Genomic DNA, 20,020 nt, shown 5'->3' with positions numbered 1-20,020 from the left:
CTGCAGCAGCTGCTCATCTCATCTATTAATCTGATCTGATCAGCTGGAATTGGAAAGTTCTGCTAACACAGACCTGAAAAAAACTCCAGATTTAGAAAGGAGGCACAGAATGATACATAGGACGATACACACACACACACACACACACACACACACACACACACACACAAAAAAAACAAACAAAAAAACCTGACCACTCCACCCTCCCCTCAACACTGGAAAACTAACCAAGTTTCAAGGACTCCCTTTTGTTTACAGCCCACTTGCCCAGCATTTGTCAGACACATAAGATTCAAGCTCTATTCTGACATAATTTTACCATCCCACAATATGTGGTCAGAAATTTAAAATGTTTTGAAAAAAATTGCCTTTTTTTGCCCTAAGCTTTCTAAAAAAAATGCCAAAAAATATAAAAATAATAATAGAAATTAATTAATTTAATTTAATTTCAATTAAATCTCCAGAAATCTGCAGTAAAAAAAAACAAAAATACATATAGATCTTATGCCCATCCACTACGCCAAGTTGCTTAAAAAATTATTTGACAAGCCAGTGGGCATATACAACAGGAGAGACAGAAACTGATGAACAAATAAACAAAAACATAACATAACCAAAACACTGTCACATGTCGATGCATATTAGAGGCCGCTATCAGTGACGTTGTCATCTAGAGAAAATAAATTCACAGCTATGTGAATGGCATAATAAGAGTTCATTTATGACACACAACACATTTCCATATCTTTTTCAAAACTTTCAAAGATGATATTAGTTGCATGACTTTTCCAGGCCTGGAAAATGCCATTGTGAAATTTCAAAACTTTTCCAGTTTTTCCATGACTGTGGGAACCCTGCTAAACATTTATTTGCATAATGTTTCCAGAAAGTGCCTGATTTCAGTATACCATGAGACATGTATTACAGACATGTAATGGACATACAGTACTGACCTGTTTGAATGTCTCGATGAAGCAGCTCGTGAAGTCCTGCTCCTCTGACTGAAACACAAAGCTTTGATTTCTCAGCTTTTGGCAAAAACTGAGGATCCACAGCTGAGACGCTGGACTGGCGATGTTGAAGCTGCTGTCCAGCATCAGCTTTCCTTTGTTCTTGGGGTTTAAAGGGTCCCCGTTATCCACAGGGGTCACGCCCCAGATGATGGTGATAGGCATGTGGAGGTCCTCGCCATGATGAACCCTCTCGAACATGAAAAGTTTCTTGTACTCTGCGTCGTAGCGCTCAAACGGGTGCGAGGATCGGAACACTTGAAACTCTGCCAGCTCGAGAGATGGGAGCTTCATCTTTGGATTGATGCAGACCACATAGGCCCCGCCCACTGTGATGGCGAGGAACCAGAAGAGCCAGAGGTAGCGCAGTTTGATGACGATGCAGGGCAGCACCTTCTCAAAGAAGATCCTGGACGCCTCAGAGACGGTGAACAGGCATTTGTTGGCCGTCTGGCAAAGACCGGCCCAGAACATGCGGGTACAGTACCCTCTCTGCTGCTGCGGAGGCTTGGAGCAGGGGAACATATTAGGCAGGTAGCGTTCATGAAGCACAACCACAGCCGGAAGCCATGTCACCATTAGAATATAGTTCACAAGTATGGCAGTGCCCGCGTACACCCCAAAACAGCGGATGGCGGTGATGTTGCTGACGTAATTGGCATAAAAGGCAGCAGCAGTGGTGAAGCTGGTGACAAACATTGACAGGGCGGCATGTTGTAGGGTCACGCCGACCGTCTCTGCCAGCTCAGCGTGGGGTTTGTCAAACTTGGTGTAGTTCCACACATCACAGAGCACGAAAGCGTCGTCAGCGCCGATGCCTACCAGGATGATGAGGGCTGTAAGGTTCATGAAGGGGAAGAACTCAAAGTTGAAGACCATCCGGTAGAGAAAGTATGACACGATGAGTGAGCTGATGATGGCTATTATTGTCATCAGAGTGATGAAAACTGAGCGTGTGTACACACACATGACCAACAGGACGATCACTATGGCTATGGCGGGATACACCGTATCCGTGAGGAGGTAGTCCTGAAAGAGGTCATGCTTGATGCCAAACTCAATCCCTGTGACTGTGGTGATGCCATCTGACGAGTTCCAGTTCTCAAAATTGTCCAAGTAAATGTTCATCATGGACTCTCCTTTCTCTGTGGGGGAGAAGAGCATGCTGTATTTGAGCACAGGAGGAGGGAACTCCAGGCTCTTCGGGCTGAGGAAGTCTTTGTCCACCAGGAAGTGAAGGATCTGGTAGACGGCGTTGTACTTGGTGCACTTCCGAGGCACACTGGCACACTTGAGCTGGTCCTTCCGTCGCAGGGCCATGTCCCAGCAGTCGGGTCCCAGCGTGCCGTTGTGGTAGTACTTGGCACACGAGCGCAGGATCTTGAGCGTGTGCGATACGTCGCGCTCGGTGATCTTCTGGCAGGACGACCTGTTGGTGAGGACTGCAATGTAGTTTCCCAGTGTCCAGCTGGGGCAGCAGGAGGCGTCATTGGTGCGCTGACAGAGACTCCAGTAGTCCCGATGGGAGCGCACCTGGCAGAATACAAATAAGAAACACAGGCAAAAACTAGAATGACAATCTTGCAGTTGTACACATCTGAGCACCGGTCAAGTTGCACTTAGAGTTTACTTCCATGTCTGTGAAAACATGGATGCTTTTTATACATCACCCCCCCGGCAATACAGATAGAGCAATACTGCTGTCACCAATTCGGTATCTGACCAAATGTCTCCTCTTCTGTTCCTGAAATATGACGCTGAGCATTGACCAGAGAAGTGTTTTTGCAGAACATATCATGTCAAAGTGAAGTTGACCTTTGACCGATTGAATATAAAATATCAGCCCTTCATATTATCTTATTAGACATTTGTATGAAAATTTGTCACAAAGTTTTAACTCTAGAGTTATGGACAAAAACATGTTTTGTGAGGTCATGGTGGCCTTGACCTTTGACTTTTTAACTACCATATTCTAATCAGTTCATTCTCTTGAGTGGATGTTTATGCCAAACTGGAGTAAACTCTCTCAAGGTCTTTTTGAGGGGGACAAAAAACCCTTAAGGTGTTTATAAGACTTGCATTTATGAGAATGAGACCAAGCACAAGGTCAAAGTGACCATGACCTTTGACCACCAAAATGTAATCAGTTTATCTTCATGTCCAAGTCGATGTTTGTGTCAAATTTTAACAAATCCCCTCAAGGCGGTTTTGAGAATGAGAAGGGCAGCCATACGGACAGATGGACAACCCCACAACATAATGCCTCCAGCAACAGCTTTCGCCAGCATAGAGACAAAAAAACACAAGTCAAACAGTTTCTGATGGCGACAACTGTATCGCTCCCAGTCCGGACTGTGCCGTTCTACATACGCACCCTTGTGTTGTCCAGATTGCACATGGATTTGATGGCCTGAATACTCCACAGGCTCTTCCCCTCAGCTGATGTGAACACCAGTCTAGAGTAACTGTCACCTGCAGGAAGAAAAGAGGTTCATCACTCGAATGGGAAAAACATCTTTCCTGAGTGAATAAAGTTGGAAAATATGAGACAAAGACAAAATTTTCCATCTGACTGACAAGAGATCCTGAAGCTGAAAGAAGCTCTTACTGATGTTGTGCATGAGACTATTTGCATAAACAGTACATTTGTTTTAAATAAGGCGATCTCTGTTAATCTCTGTTTTAATTCCTTTCACATTAGATCTCTATTAAAAATGTACATTGTGGAGGTCATTAGGATCGTAGGGTACCTTGCCTTGTCTTAATTATTTTCCCTTTTATGATGTTTTTGACATAGGATGTGATTACAAGAGCAAAAAGTAAGATGAAACCCCCCCGACGGTTTCACCGTCAGGTAAAAGACAGACACTGAGCGGGAGCCCATTGTGCCTCTGACTGCTTGACAGCGGTTGTGACGTCAAGTTTGTAAAGTTAAAACATTTCTGACAGTTTTGCAGAGCATACTAACTCCAACAAATCTAAGATTTAAGATGTATGTATTCATATTTTCTCACAGACATCGAAATGACATGCTTTCTCTGAGAAAAAACAAAACAAAATATATCCGCATCCATAAATTGAAAACCGAATACCCACCCAATTAACAAATATTCTAATAGCCAAATATTTGGTTCCAGCGCTACTCAAGACCTGACCCTTTCAGGTCTAAGATCTCTCTTCTCTCGAACATTTACAGGGTTGGGAATCTAATATCTCAGTCAAAAACAGGTAAGGTAAACTTTAAAAAAAACAGATCTCAGAACAAATTCCCCAGGTCCACTGGGGTTCTGGTTCTTCCTTTTGGACCAGCGAAGACCTCAGTGGGTACTATGACCTACATATTTTCTCATCAAACCAGTGTTTAGAATTTGAAATGTGTTGTATTGGGGTTCATTTGAGTGTTCCCAGGATCCTTTGAGGGCTGTGTAGCGTTAGTTATTTCAGAGAGCATCTCTGTACTCTTCACCATCTGGTGGAAGTTGGATTTGTGTCATCTGTGTTTTAAAAATCTTACCTGGCACATCACAGAAGAATTCTTTACTGAAGTCCCACTCTGCTTGCCGTTTGTCTCTGTCAAAGTGGTCCTCAGGCCACCTGGGCTCCTGGTGACTACAAAACAATAAAAGCACCATCTACATCACTAAAATGTATGTTGTCTTCAAACAGAATCAAAATGGCAACAAACCCCCCACCCACCCAAAAAAAAAAAAACAAATTATTTTATTCTTATTAATCACACTCCCCAGCTACGTGGCAGATAGGAATCATGGAGCAGACATTGTTTACCCAGAGTCTGGTACTGCTTCTTAATAACTTTTTAATGAGCTAACCATTAAAAGCATTTGGCAGCAAGTCTTAGTTTCATACTGTGTTTATTTTGGTCAGGAATCAGAGCCATGGTATGAAGTTCCCGCCCATACACCAGCTCAACCAATCGCAGGCAGAGACACTGACTGCAAGCACACCGATTGGCACACACAGCTGTCTTGGATGTAAAATGTCAGAACTTGATGATAATATCCTGTTAGATATTTGTGTGAAATTTGTGCAGATGCATTCTGGAGTTTTGGCCAAAAACATGTTTTATGTTGTCGTGACCTTGCCCTTTGACCACTGGATTTTAAACAGTTCATTCTTGAGTCCAAGTGGACGTTTGTGCCAACTCAAACTCAAACTCAAGATGTAGATATTGCGCGCATAATAATAAGATAGATGCAAGGTCACCGTGACCTTGACCTTTGAACACTAAATTCATATCAGCTCATTGCTGAGTCCATGTGAATGCTTGTGTCATATTTGAAGAAATTCCCTCAAGGTGTTCTCAAGATGTCGCTTTTACAAAAATTTGACGAATGCAAGGTCACCATGACCTAGAACTTTGACCACCAAAATCTAATCAGTTCATCCTTGAGTCTGCTTAAACATTTGTGCCAAATTTGAAGAAATTCCCTCAAGGTGTTCTTAAGATATAGTTTAGCAATAATAACACAAATGCAAGGTTGCTGTGACCTTGACCTTTGACTATCAAAATCTTATCATACTTGGGTCTACTCAAACATTTGCGCCAAATTTTAAGAAATTGTAGAGTAAAAGAATAAGAAGTATAGAACAATAAAAGTAAATCCATAAAAATGTATTCAATTAATTAAAAGCAATGATGAAAAGATAGGTCTTTAGCCTTAATTTGAAAGTGCTAAGCATTGTCTCAAGTCTAAGCTCTTCTGGCATTTTTCTTCCATAAAACTGTTCTTTTTTTAAATTATTTTTTGGAAGATGTCATGCGGTCCATCTTTATATACAGCCATAGGTTCAGTGTGAGAGAGAACACAGCAGACAGTCTGTTTGCATGATTCTGTATATGGCAGATGTTGCTTTGTCTGAGGCTGCTAAGTCAGCATGATGCAAACTGAAGGAAGCAGATCTGAAGCTTAGTAATGAAATAAGCATCAGTAATTGCTGTTCTCCCCCAAAATCAGACGAATGACGCACTGCAGTACCAGGATACTGCCGTCATTATTATCATAATCATCATAATAGCTGCTCTGATTGAACAGGGGGCCGGAGGGGCCATGTGCAGACATGTCTTAGGACTTTTTGTGTGTATTGTGTGTTTGTGTGCCCCTTTGCAGGAGTGATGCTGCAGCCGTGTGTTCTGAGCGGTGCAGTGCCTACATGCCAGAGAGCAAATGAGGATTATAGTTGAGATAGGCTTGCTATGTGTATGTGGGTTTTTTCAGGGGCCACATCCTCTGCTAGAAACAGGAAGGCAGAGTCATCAGGTGGCTGTCACAGAAACTGAGGGGTTGACAGACAGAGGGGATGAGGCAGAGAGGCCTGCTGACAGAGCAGCGCAGGCCTCTGGTACGCACCACAGTACTCACACAAGTACACAATTACATCTGCAGACAGACGCATGGAGCGAGACAGAGAGGAAGACAAAGACAGCCACAGACGCAGCAGGAGACAGAGAGATGGAGATGCAGAGAGAGATACAGACTGCAGCTGAAAGGGTCCATTTTCTCATCAGCAGAGTGGAGCCGCAGGTTTCCTCACATTAACATAGGAGACATGTCTGTCTCTCGACTGTCCAGAACTGCTATGTCAGAGTCATTCATCAGAGACTAATGTCAAGATTTTGGTGCCAATTTAATAAAACAAACCAACAATTAAAAGCCAAATATATGAGTTCATTTTTAGTTTTGGAAATGTTTAAATCAGGCTACAGTTTAGCAAATAAAGACAAAATATGTTGGCAGCAATTCAGGTTCTGCTGATATTACAGCCCGATCAAAACTGGAATTTTATTTCAAATGGGGCTTGTAGATTTTTTTCTGCGTGCCGTGCGTGGTTGTCAGCAAAAATAGACAGTGAACTTGTGTTTTGATAATTATATTAACTCTATACTACCTTTTACTGCAGTTAACAAGTCTCTCGCTGCCACAGACATGAGGAAATACAAAGAAAGAAACTTCCCTGCTTCCATTTCAAAATAAAAGTCCTCTGACAACATCTCTGTTGACAGAGTCCCATCAGTTGTTGACACAATGCATTTTATTTCGAAATATTTGCGGACTGAGTTGTTGACAATGCAGGAGCTTGTGTGGCTTCATAAATGAGTTGGATATGCACTTATAAATGTTAATACAATTTTTAAAAATACTTTCACAGCAAAAATTGATGCATGCGATTAATTAAGATGAATTAATCACAGAGCATGTAATTAATTTGATTATTTTTTTTAATTGCTTGACAGCCCTTTATATATAAACATATTTTAAAGTTTAACATAAACTTGATTTTCAAAACAGTAAACTTAAACGTTGTTTACCCTTTGAAACTTGAGCAAATTAGCCTTCTTTGAAAAACACTGGAAGAAGGCAATAAGCAACAGAAAAAGTAATTAGCATGACATTTGGGTTTTTTTTTTTTTTGTTTTTTTTAAACAATATTTTTATTGAAGTTTCCACTGCACAGCAAGAAATTAGTTAAAAGTACAAGAAAATGACCTGAAAATTAATTGAAAAAAAAAAAAGATTTAAAATATATAAATATATAAATAAACATGGATACGACCGGAAAAGGTGCTTTAAAAAATATATTGAGTTGTAACATAATTCATTCAAATTGAGTACGAAAATCACAATAATAGTTTTCCACTAGCTTTTTTCTTTTTAAATTTTATTTTTCCAAATCGTCTAATTTCTTGCAATTTGTAAAACAATTATTAACAAGTTGCTCATTGCTTTCTTTCCAATGTTTTTCAGAAATAAACCCCAAAAAAATCAGAGAAGCACAGTTTCTCAGGGTTCTAAGATTGAAATACTTGTGAAAGGCATCTTAAAGTAGTACAGAGAAAGTGATGTTGCTCCAGGTTTTCGAAGGATTAATCATCTAAGTTATTCTCAATTATCTTCTTCTGCATTATGTTCTGTTACAAAATGTACTTTCACACAACACAGATATATCTGTGATGGGCCAATATTGGCTGATTAAATCTGCTGAACGACATGTATCGGTCAGGCTCCCGCTGATATCAACAGAGGCGGGAAAAGGAATCAGCTCTGAGCAGTGATCTGAGCTGAGAGTGGACAGTCGAAGAGACAGACAGCAGACAGAGAGACAGACACAAACATGCAGAGAGCTGCTCTGGGCTAGCGAACAGCCTCCTGCTGACAGAACACACTGATGACCTTGTGGACGGACACATTTCTACTTTGCTCCCCTTTTCTTTCAAGAGGGGATTCAGACTTTTCAGCACATCTGTCAGCAGTATGTTTGAAACCCCCCCCCTCAGTCTCCAGCGCCGGCTCCCCCTGACCACTAACTGACACATATTACACAGCAGGCTGGAGCTGTGAGGCTATGTTTTAGCAGCCATACAGAACATTATTCTGCTTTTGTTCACAGTTCTGGGGCCTCATGTACAAAGACTTGCGTGGATTTGCTACTGAAACATGGCGTACGCTTAAATCCAGAAAACGTCGTACGCACAAAAAAATCCAGATGTATGAAACTGTGCGCACGCATGAGTCCAAGCATTTGTACATCCCAATCAACATGGAATTGAGTGCACGTCTAAGAGTACCAGACTCCTCCCTCTCCACGCCTCAATTTACATATGCAGATTAATGTAAAAAGGCCCTGCATGTAGGATTCCTCTGTCTGCACCATCAGATAACACAAACATAAGCGATGAGTAAAACTGGGAAGAGGAAGAATTATTCATTTAAATGTTCCCTGTTTGCTTTCATACAGTTACACATACAGACAGACGTGTTGGCGTGTAATGTGAAGCTCGCTGTGGGTAATGAGTGATCTGCCTAGATTAACTTGATAACTTGATACTATCACCAATCGTGTTGTATTAATGGCTACAGATGTGCATGTATTTCATCCCGTTTGCATTCTCCAGTATTCATTAATACTTTTTCATTCACGTCAGACATGACTGTCAAATTTAATTGTTATGTGATGAGGATAATAGTACGCACAAGTGTGGTAAAGTGAAATGATCGGGGGCACAGATAAAGTTATCAGGGCACTGAAATCGTATCTTATGAAATGTTTACTCATGAGGAAATCACAGTGGTACTGAGGACTGTAACCACCTGGCTGGCTGTATTGTCCATTGCCTCTGGTGGCTAAACAGAAACGTGCATGACATTTTTTATCATCTGTTCGAACCAGGCGGGGAACTTTTGTTCATGTCGTCACTGGACAAGTAATGACATTTTCGTACTAAAGACGGCTGATATGTTCTTGTAGGGACCAAAAATAACACCCAGCAATAGATTGATGCCATGATGTTTCAGCAGACACCGTCAAATGAATGAGATAGTGAGGCCAAACTTTTAAAATGTTTATTTCCTGGTTTGTCGGCCTGTTCTCAGAGGCCGATTCTACAAACACGTCTGTCTCTATCGCCAGTTAATCCGACCACCAGTCCGCAGACCCGCGCGCAGTTCCAAGAAGATCGCCCTCGGAAACTTAAGGCGGCTGATGAGCCAGACGTCATCGTGTCTGCCTCTCTGCCTCTAAAAATGCGTTCTCTTCGCACTGTGCAATTTGCAGTATATTCTTATAATGCTATAGCTGCCTTTGTTGTTAACATTATTGTCTGCACCATTTTGCGCACGCCTTTATATACACTCATCTAATTGCTGACAGATGGATGTGTTCAAAGTTCATCTGATGTGCACATCACTCTGAGGAGGAATTGCTTTGACATTATAAACAGTTTCCCAGCATCACCTCTAAGTGTCGCCAATGGATCAAAAGCAGTAGAAACGTGTGTACGCCTGCCATGAAGTTGGCGTGAAGCACCGCACATTTCCACGGTCATTTCACTCTTGATACATCTGAACGTGAGCATGGAAAAGGGCGAACGCCACCCTGAACACTTTAGTTATATGCAATATGATGTATTGTTGTGAATTAAATAGAGTTTATGCAAGTGCAGCTGCAATGATAAGTTGATTAATCAATAAGTCGATTGACAAAAAAATTAAACTACTTTGATAAATACTTTTTTAAAATTATTTTAAGCTATGTGGGTGTTTTTTCTCTTTTTTTAAAAAAATATAATTTTGAGTTTCAGGTTATTTTTCCGACTGTTTGCAAATCATTTTCTTTTTTTAATAATTTTGGGTTTTTTTGGGATTTTTTTGGGAGAATTTTAAGTTTTTTTTCTTACTAATTTGAGTTTTTGGGGTGTTTTGTTTGTTTGGGGGTTTCTTCATTCTTCCTCTAAATATTTCATCTTCACTAAACTCTGAAAGAACTACCTGGTTGAAAAGTGTGTGTGAACTGTGTGTGTGGTTACTTTTTCGCCTGCTCATCGGCGTATTTGAAGGGGTAGTTGGCCAGCGTGGCTTTGTAGCCAGTGTTCTTCACCATGTTGTTCCATGTGACCAGCCGCTGCCCAATGGCTGTTCCCCGTGGCTCAAAACCCTTTGGGGAGTAAAGAAAGGAGTCATGTTTTCATCGTTACTAAATTACTGTACAATAATAAATAAAATAATACAAATAAATCAATAAAAATGGGTATACAGTAAATGACGGTGTGAGTGTGTGGCGCTAACTACCCCTCTCCCTGATGATGAGTGTGCTACTAACTTATAGCTTTTCAAACTAATAAACTCACAATAGAAGCCCAAAAAGTGATATGAAAAGTTACATTTTCACCTATTCCCCTTATTAAACAAAGAAATCCAGAGGGTAGTGTTCCTCTTTCTATTAATTCAATGTATGTAGTGCACAGCACGCACCATCAGAGCTCAGTCTCTCCAGTCTAGACTGGTGATACAGGCAGCTGAACTCCACCTGGTGCTCTATGTGTTCTGCCCTGTCATTCTTCTCCAGACAGCGAGTGCTTCCAGCTTTTGGACTCATAAATACAAAATAGGAACCCAAGACATGTTAAGTGATATTCTAACACATATTTTGCTTGTGAAGCAGAAATATGCACCTGTACACCCTTTGAATTCAGCTTTCTCTCAGTCAAAGAAGACCACAGACCAGCTTAACAGCCTTGCTAACTCATCGTCCTTAATTCAATCCTCAATTCCCCAAGTTAGAGGTAAAAAAACATGCTGTTATTCCCCACAGTCTCTCTCTGCATGCTGGCCGCTGGCTGTTTACAGTCCTGTAACTTCTCCATCCACCACTAGGTGTCACTGTGTCTCTCAGTTCAGCTGCCTGATCCAACAGTAGAGACTTGAGACTGAGTTCTGGTGGTGCGTGCTGTGCACTACATACAATGGGTCTCATTCATGAAGCTTAAGTAAATCAGTGAGCAGATTTGCAGATAAATCACCAGGGTACTAAAAACCAAGACCAGATTCATGAACGCTGCAGAAAACTTATTTGATATAAGGCACGTGTGTAGTTCATGAATGCCAATCAATCGTAAACTAACAGCATTTTGCATGCATCCCTGCCCATGAAGGAGGTGAAAATGATTTTGGATGGTGCATCCTGTCGACCTGCGAACATGCCACAAACAGAGAAAGAGGAAGAAAAACTTCCAACTGTAAGACTGAAGTTATTTCTGGTTAAGTGGAGTTGAGAAAGATTTTTAAAAAATTTTCTTCTGTTAGTAGTCTAGTGGTCTAGTAGTCAATATTTATCTGCATTTCTTATTTACACAAGCTCTGCCAGTGGTCAGAGGCAGGTTTAGATTTTGTTAATATCTACGAAAAGATCAGAACTACTACAACAGAATGCCAAAGTGCTCGTAAATTTCCTTTTGTGAAGACTTTCCACACAAATTCATTCTGCTCAGGTTTCATGAATGAGACTCAGTGAGTTAAACTGAAAGAGTAGCGCCTGTGTTAATGATGGTACTGAAAAACATACTTTCCAGATTTCTAAATACCCTGGTACACTGTAATGTAACGCCCAAGCCTGCTATCCATAGAAATGGAAACGTCCATGCTTACTCATAGATGATATTTTAAAAATCCCTTTGAAACATTGCACTGTTCTCGATAGCTTGTTCCACCCAGTATGGGTTGTCAAGATCACTCCTGACACATAAACAGAACCACACCTTCTCACTGTTCAAGGAAACCAAATGGAGCTGACATGGTTTTTACTGCAGAGAACTGACAAAGTGCTGGCACTGTCAATATGTGCAGTGGAAAATCTATGTCTCATAAAGTGTGATTTCTCTCTGAATTACTACAGTTAATATTTTAAACAGCTCCAACCCTGAAGCCACGCTCATCTCCATGTTACCGCCACAGACCACACGTCATCCGTGTGCAGGGCACCAAGGACGTACACTCACCAGCAGTGGGTCGGAGAAATCCGGCAGGTCAGGCACCAGGATGCCCACCAGAGCACACACCACGATGAGCACTGTGCACACGCCCAGCACCACCACTGGCCAATCAGCTATCAGCTCAGCATAGCTAGAAAGAAGGACACTTTATGTCAGTGGTGAAACAGAGAGGTGAGCCTGAGATTGACATGATACATCCAGCACAAGCCTCCTATTATGTGTACGGAGAAAAGTTCAATCACATTTTCTTGGGCAAAATTTCAAAACTTTTTAATGACTTTTCAAGGGCTCATTATACTTTTTACCACTTGCCTGGTTATCATTAAAAATATCAGATTAAATTTCTCTTCTCTCGTGGTTACAGCTACTTGGCATACATGAGAGGACCGACAGAAATAGAGCTGAATCACTTTTGGTAAAATGTGAATCACAATTTTTTATATACTTTCAGCTGCTGTCAGACAGCCCTTTCTGACGGGGAGCTAAAGTGTATTTACAGCCACCAAACTCTATCGAGAAAAACACTGATTCATCGACCCTGAATTTAGGAGCTGCTGGTCCACCACTGCCTCCATCAGTGAGTTTGTATTACTGTGTGACTTTGGTGTTTGAAATGAATTTCAGATTAAAGTCACACAAAAACACAAACTAAATGGAGTCTAGTGGCTTTGATGAGAGCACTGCTGCATTGTTTAGCTTCCATGCTGGGCTCCAGGCTGCTTCTTCAAACTGGACGCATGAAAACTGCATGTGTTTATTTTGTATATCTTATTATATTTCTATAATTCTATTTTATTATTATAGTTTTTACTCTTAATATAATTATAAAAATACAATTATTGTAAATCATATATTTATGGATTATTATCTAATAATCCTCTGTCTTTTCAAAAACTATTTTTTAGGTAAATTTTTTGCCAAGTTGGTCACTGCCTTTTCTTCCCCAATGTTTTAAAAAGAAATCAAACCAATTTGCTCCATTTTCAAAGGTTGAAATAGCTTGTGAATGGCGTCTGAATGCATGAAAACTGATGTCAATCCAGGTTTTAAAGAGTTAAAGCCTTAACTTGATTAGAAATTGTGTCTGAAGCTATCTTTGGTTGTTGCTGCGTATACTGAGAGTCTCCATATGAAAAACTCATAACAGTAGTGATATTTTGCCCCTGAAACTTTGTGAAAGCCCTGGAGAAGCTGCTGACCTCCATTAAACAGTCTGCAGGATTAGCTTTGAGACAGCAGAGTTTAATGCAGAGTAACGGAGACATGAAGAGATCCACGCTGCTGCTTAACAGAGGCCAGGTACACAGGGAAACGCTCTACTCCCATCGATAACTCTCATGACTCACGACTGAGGAATGATGGCTCAACGGGAGCAGTGATGGATGGATGACACAAATAAGGGGAGCTTTGCAATCCAGAACATCAACACAGGAGAAAGAGTTTTTGGCAGGTCTCACCTTTTGGGGAATCTAAAGGGCCTTGCAGGGCTGAAAAACAAAAAGAGGGAGATAAATCAGGCTTACATATTGAAGTCTAACCAACAGACGATAAAAAACAGATTTGCAGAGACTTTTGAGCAAGAGTGTACATCTTCTCTTCCTGATCCTCTGTCCTTTGTTTTTTTTTCCAGCAGCAGCACACATTTTGGGCACTGGACCCTTGAAAACATTCAAACTGATTTGGCTGTCAAAAGCACTCTGCACTGAACTTATTATAACACTCTCCTTTTTCAAATCCCTTTCAGATGTGACAGACAGCCCAACAGAGCTGCTGTTTCCAACAGACACGAGCCGCACACAGACAGGTTAGGACAAGGGGACTCAACCTGGTTTGTTTGGGGGACACTTTTGCAAAATGACAGGGAGCCAGGGGCCAGTCACAGCAGCCCCATACATGTGTCTCAGATTTAAGGATGTTTTCAGGACATTTCTAGGATTTTAGGAAATTTTGCAGCATTTCTAGGATTTAAGGAAGTTTCTAGGATTTCGGGACATTTACGGGATTTTAAGGACAGTTCTAGGATTTTAGGATATTTCTAGGATTTTAGGACAATTCATGATTTTAGAATGTTTCTAGGATTGTAGGACATTTTACAACATTTATAGGATTTTAGGATGTTTCTAGGATATTGGAAAGTTTCCAGGATTTCAAGGATGCCTCTAGGATTTAAGGACATTTTAAGACATTTCTAGGATTTTAGGGCATTTTCAAGAGATTCAAGGATTTCAGGATGTTTTTATGATTTCAGGATGTTTTAAGAAATTTCTAGGATTTTTAGACATACAGACAGATTTCTAAGACTTCAGGTCATTTTTAGAATCCTGAATCTCTCCTTCAACTCCCAAAGGTGTAGCAGGAAGACAATTTTTAATTTAATTTTAAAAAACAGAATAATAAATCATCCTAGGATCCTAATCTAGGATTTTTTTTTAGAACATTAGTGATTTAACTAGGACATCTGTTTGAGGGGTGTTGGGGATCCTCCACTGGCACTTGTTTTGATTAACAAGCTCTATTTTGATGCTGTTTTATGCACTTTGCACCTACTAAAAGTACAAAAAACAATTCCCAGTGTGAATTGCTTTATTTTTATTGTTAAATGGTTGCGGGGCCACCAGATCTGGCCCTGTAAGTTGAGTACCACTGGTCAAGAACATACACAAGAAATCTAATTGGTGCTCCACAATGACATAGATATGACTCTTGAAGGTCAAACTGAAGGATTACTGCCTGAACTATAAACAGGTAACAGCAGCTATCGTTGCACGCACACACACAGACACAGACACAGACACACACACACACACACAGACACAGACACACACACACACAGAGTGAGACTTTATTTTCTCCTGCAGTGTTTCCTGTGCTGTGGCCTCCTGATACTGTTGGGTTAGACCAACACACACTGAGAGGTGTATGAAGCCTTCAGCTGCTCTGGATCTATCTGGACTTCTCGTCAGCTCCTCCTGGGAGCGGTGGGGAAGCGTCCGGTATGCCGGCAGCAGCTAACGCCCCGGGTGGAGGGGAAGAGGAGGGGAGAGGAGGAAGGGGGAGAATCAGATATGGCCACCTGATCACAGCAGGGCTACAGGAGATAAATGATACGGGCTGAAGGGTTCAAGGGGATATGAGAAGTAGTGTGTGTGGAGAAAACACAGAGGGTGGAGACTGATAAAGGGCCAGTAGGTCATGTCGTACAAAATGCAAAACCTCAATATATTAATGTTAGCAGTTAATGTTAAGAGGGGCTGGCAAGCTTTTTAACAAGAATTACGTGTCTCAGGTTCAACGTGACCTTTTACCCTTTTTATTTTCTCCCATACAGTATAATGTTACAATGTTACAAAACGTTTTTCTTTTTATATTCTTCTGCTCCAGGTACGCTACTATTGTGAGTGTTAACATTATGTTGCCTACACCGCTACATGTAGCTACATGCTAAAATCAGAGAAACATACACTGTATAGGCTACTTGGTTGGTAATGTTACATTCTTCCCCACTTTTAGATAATATTGTTGCTGGCAGATCGGTGATTTTTCACTGTGAAATGTATCCCTATTCTCTATTACAGTCATTCTCTGGCTGCAAGTACAATGCTACATAGATGAAGCTAAATGCAAACTTGGTTGCTGATGCCGCTCATTTTGCCCGGATTCAGATCATATTCCTGCTGGTTCGGTTCCTGTCAGGTTGTGTTAAGAAGCTTTTATTGGCGATTTTTCACAGTAGAAAGTGTTGCTATTCTCCCTTACAGTCATTCCCCGGCTGCAAATACACTGCTAATGTGCCTGTAGCTATATGCTATGTGGTTAACACAGGCTAAAGATATTTTGACATTTTGTTTTGCAACATAAAATATTAAAACCTGATTTTTGAACTTTTAAGGTTTTACTCATCTTAAAAAAGGCGGCTGCTAACAAGTGGCTGAATGGGACTACATTAGACATCATCACACCGGATACAGAAACCTTACTTGTCCACCTCAAACTTGAGTCGCACTCAAAATTTGTAGATTTATCTGTTTATGATATTTTTTGTTTGTGTTTTAACATGTGTTTACAGTGTTTGTAGTGGTGATGTTTGAGTCGTGTGACCACGTTTGCTTCTGGAGAGTTCATTTACGCTTCAAAACACACAAAAGTGGTGTTCATCTGTGAAGATTATCATGCTGAACAAAACGTGTAAGTATCATAAGCTTGCTTTTGTCACACAGCTTAGTTTTGGCGATAATTTAAAATCCCATTCAAAAGTCACGTAAGATTTTTGACAGGGGAACCAGTGGGATGCTTACTTCCTGGTTGGCCAACAAAAATACCTCATCCCTTCACCACTCTATACATCCATGAAATAGAGGCATCAAGTTACAGAGGACCCAGAGACGCTGACCAATCAGACCAGACTGGTCTTTTTCAGGAGGGGGGCTTAGAAAGAGAGGCACCCAAATGAAGCGTTTGAGACAGAGGGTGTTTTTTAACCATTAAAGCATGAAAACATGTTCTAGTAGAATCCCCAAAATACAAGTATGAACCTGAAAATGAGTGTAAAGCAGTGCTGTAGTACTATGTGGCTCAATATAGGTATTTGCCTTGGCAGAGGTTTTTAAGTTGACAAAGTGGAGGAGAGAGTAAAATAGAGTATTCACTTCACTATGATGACATTAATACCCACCAGGCCCACTCATCATTGGATTAGAATAGACGAACTCTGCCAGAAAAGAAATTTGTACAGATAAATGGTCTGCTTTAATAGCCCTGACTAAAAGCTACAATGATTCAAAGCACATTTATTAATGCATTACAGATTCACATCTCACTATACAAAAAGTGACTTTAATTTATCCCCTAATGAGGGGATCAGAGAGAGCTCTGAGGTCGACCTCTGCTGCAGCCTATCAGGTCATTAGCACTCAGGACATCAGTGCTGTGATTTAAGCATCTGACCAGAGGGCCCAAAAGAGGTTGTTGTCGTATTTTTGCTCATTTTGCCGTCAGAGTAAAATCTGTGGAATGTTAAAAGTAGCGGTAATGAGAGGCACAAATGAACTGGAGCTATTGGGGAGGAATTTTACACCACAGGGTGGGGGGCAGCTGTAAATCACTTTGAAAGTTTCACTGGACACATTAATATAACAGCCAGATGTAAAGTCTCCGACTACAAGTACACATGGACACAAACATTGCTATTCTGCAGATAAATATGTAATTAGGTTTGGGCAATATCACTGTTTTCTGGTATTGCAGGGTGTAAATCCTGAAGGCATGTTTTTCAATACTGTCATAAATACAGGCTCTCCTCTTTCTATTAAATTCATTTTTAACTACTGGGTAAATTAGTAAATTAAACATTGTATGTAGCGCACATCATACACCACCAGAGCTCAGTCTCCAGTCTGTACTGGTTAAACAGGCAGCTGAGCTGAAAGACACAGTGACATCTAGTGGTGGAGGGAGAAGTTACAGGACTGTAAACAGCTGGCAGCCAGCAGGCAGAGAGAGACTGTAGAGAATAACTGCATGTTTTTTTACATCTAACTTGGTGAATTAAGGATTTATTTGGACCAAACCTGAGCTGGTGATTGTTAGAACAGTGGATTTACTAACTAGATTTCTAACGAGAAACCAAGACAGTTTGGGTGAAGATTTTTTTGTTTTGTTTTGAGGTTTAAACACAGCACACTAATACCATCATATACTGTATACACTGGTGAAATTTCAAGAAGGTATTAACTTATGAAATATTAGACACCACCCAAGCCTATATGTGATATACTTAATGAAAATATTGCTTGATGAAGTTACAGATTAGACTCTTCTTTCATAAGGTAGACTTTCCCTTCAACTTCCAAAGTGACCTTTGACCTGGTTTTAACCAACAATGCTTAATGAGGACCACATTTTCTCCGCCCTTCTTTGAACTAGCAGCCAAGGAAAAATTCTGTATTGCTGGTGTAATTCTTTTCTCCGTGCTCCGTCTCTTGGCTCTCCATGTATGGCCTTGAACTGCAGACCTCAGGACGCAGATATGGCCCAAAATGGTGGAGACGAGTTATTGGAAATAGTTGGAATGGATTCATCAGCGCTCTCAGGCATATCTATCTATCTGCTGAAGGTCTGTTTTGAATTTTGGTCCGCAGCACTCAGATTAGAATCTATTTCAGCCAATTGGAAGATGCGTAGCATACCTGAGCTGGCCATTTGGCCTCAGAATTTTAAACGACCAGGACGGATAGATCAAGAATCCATCAAGTCAATAGCAATAACTCACTCTGTTCTCATAAAAACCCAGGTGACCTTTTGGTAGGAGATGGGTTCAAGATCTGGGAAGTTGACCTCAGTCCCTTCAACTTTTTTGGGGCACTCAATCCATCTTAAGTCCAGAAAACAGAGGACATAACACAATCAGACCTTCTGCACATGGAAATAAAGGAAAAGGTTGAGGCCTAAAAGAGGTGGTAGTGAGGTCGGGGGTTACACACAGAGAGGTGGTGTTGACTGATGATCACAGAAGCTCTAAATTCAGCAGGACGACGACCCACCGCGTCGGGTTTCCTCCCCAACTCTCTGATCACTTCTACTCGTGACACCTCGGAAACAAACCTAAAATGCAGACTCTGTCTCGCTCTATATATCCAACTTTCCGTCACCCCCCTCTCGCTCTCTCCTACCCTGCCTCTTATTTTCCTTCCCTCCCCATCAGCCCTGACTAACCTTTCACTGTTATTCTATTTACCAGAGGGAGAGTGTTTCAGGATCACTGGGCTAATTAATAAGGTAAACACAGACCGCCAGCGCTCACTCAGCACCGTGCTGACAGAGGGGGGAAATGCAGAGGTAGTTGGGGACGGAGTAAGTGTGAGAGTTAGCTGTGGGTCGGTGCTTTCGGGCCCTAGATCAAAGTTACGCTCATGATAGAAATGCGGTACATTTTTGGTGGTCTGTGAGAGGTGAACAGTAGGGGTGGATTTACAGCTTTAACCCTTTGAAACCTTAGCGTATTGGCTTAATTTCTTTCAAAGACATGGGAAGAAGGCAATGAACAACAAAAGAAGAAATGACAAGAATGTAAGCAAGAAATTAGTAAGAAGAAAAAGAAAATTTTCTGAAATTAGAAACATAAATAAAGAAATACATTTACAAAAATGAATAAGAAATAGAATGTTTTAAAAAAAGGGAAAACAAGACTTGGAAAAAATGCTTTAAAAATGACAATAACTCTTTAACATAATTTTAAATATATAATTTTGCTAATTAAAAATATAGTCTTTAGCCTAGCTGTTTTTTTTATTGTTTCCCTAGACATTTTCCCTACTTTTTTCTTTATTTTTATTTTTTTTTATCTACTATTGACAAAATGTACTTATTTCTTGCAATTTTTGTGGAACATTTCTTCCCTAGTTGCACATTGCCTGTTTTGGCTTGCCTTACTGCTTAAAATGTAAAATCTGTAACATAAAGTATAAGTATAGTTTTTTCCTAGCTTTTTTCCCTATACATTTTCCCACAGGTAAAAAAAAAAAAAAAAAACAATTTTGTAAATCTACTGACTTTTTGCAATTTATTGAACATTTCTTACCAAGTTACTCACTGTCTTTTCTGATGATTTTGAAAGAAATCACACCAATTTGCTTAGGGTTCAAAGGTTAACACACTTGTGAAAGGCGTCTGAAAGCAGCACATGAAAAGTGATGTCGCTCCAGGCTAACTGAGGCCTGATTTTTCAATA

At 40.6% G+C, this 20,020-nt stretch overlaps 1 protein-coding gene across 2 annotated transcripts in view; it reads right to left on the bottom strand.

Moving 5' to 3' along the window:
• Window positions 1-20,020, bottom strand: part of disp1 (dispatched homolog 1 (Drosophila)) — a 131,367-nt gene that overhangs the window by 4,481 nt on the left and 106,866 nt on the right. For both annotated transcript variants that reach the window (XM_042503355.1, XM_042503354.1), the window contains 6 exons: window positions 13,752-13,781; window positions 12,301-12,424; window positions 10,333-10,460; window positions 4,525-4,619; window positions 3,385-3,482; window positions 954-2,543 (listed from right to left, as the gene is read on the bottom strand). In XM_042503355.1, coding sequence (XP_042359289.1) covers window positions 954-2,543; window positions 3,385-3,482; window positions 4,525-4,619; window positions 10,333-10,460; window positions 12,301-12,424; window positions 13,752-13,781 — 2,065 coding nt within the window. The remainder of the gene's footprint in view (window positions 1-953; window positions 2,544-3,384; window positions 3,483-4,524; window positions 4,620-10,332; window positions 10,461-12,300; window positions 12,425-13,751; window positions 13,782-20,020) is intronic.

Source organism: Plectropomus leopardus, chromosome 16 (genome assembly GCF_008729295.1).
Source record: "Plectropomus leopardus isolate mb chromosome 16, YSFRI_Pleo_2.0, whole genome shotgun sequence".
NCBI classification, from domain to species: Eukaryota; Metazoa; Chordata; class Actinopteri; order Perciformes; family Serranidae; genus Plectropomus; species Plectropomus leopardus.
This window is presented reverse-complemented; position numbering and strand designations above follow the sequence as displayed.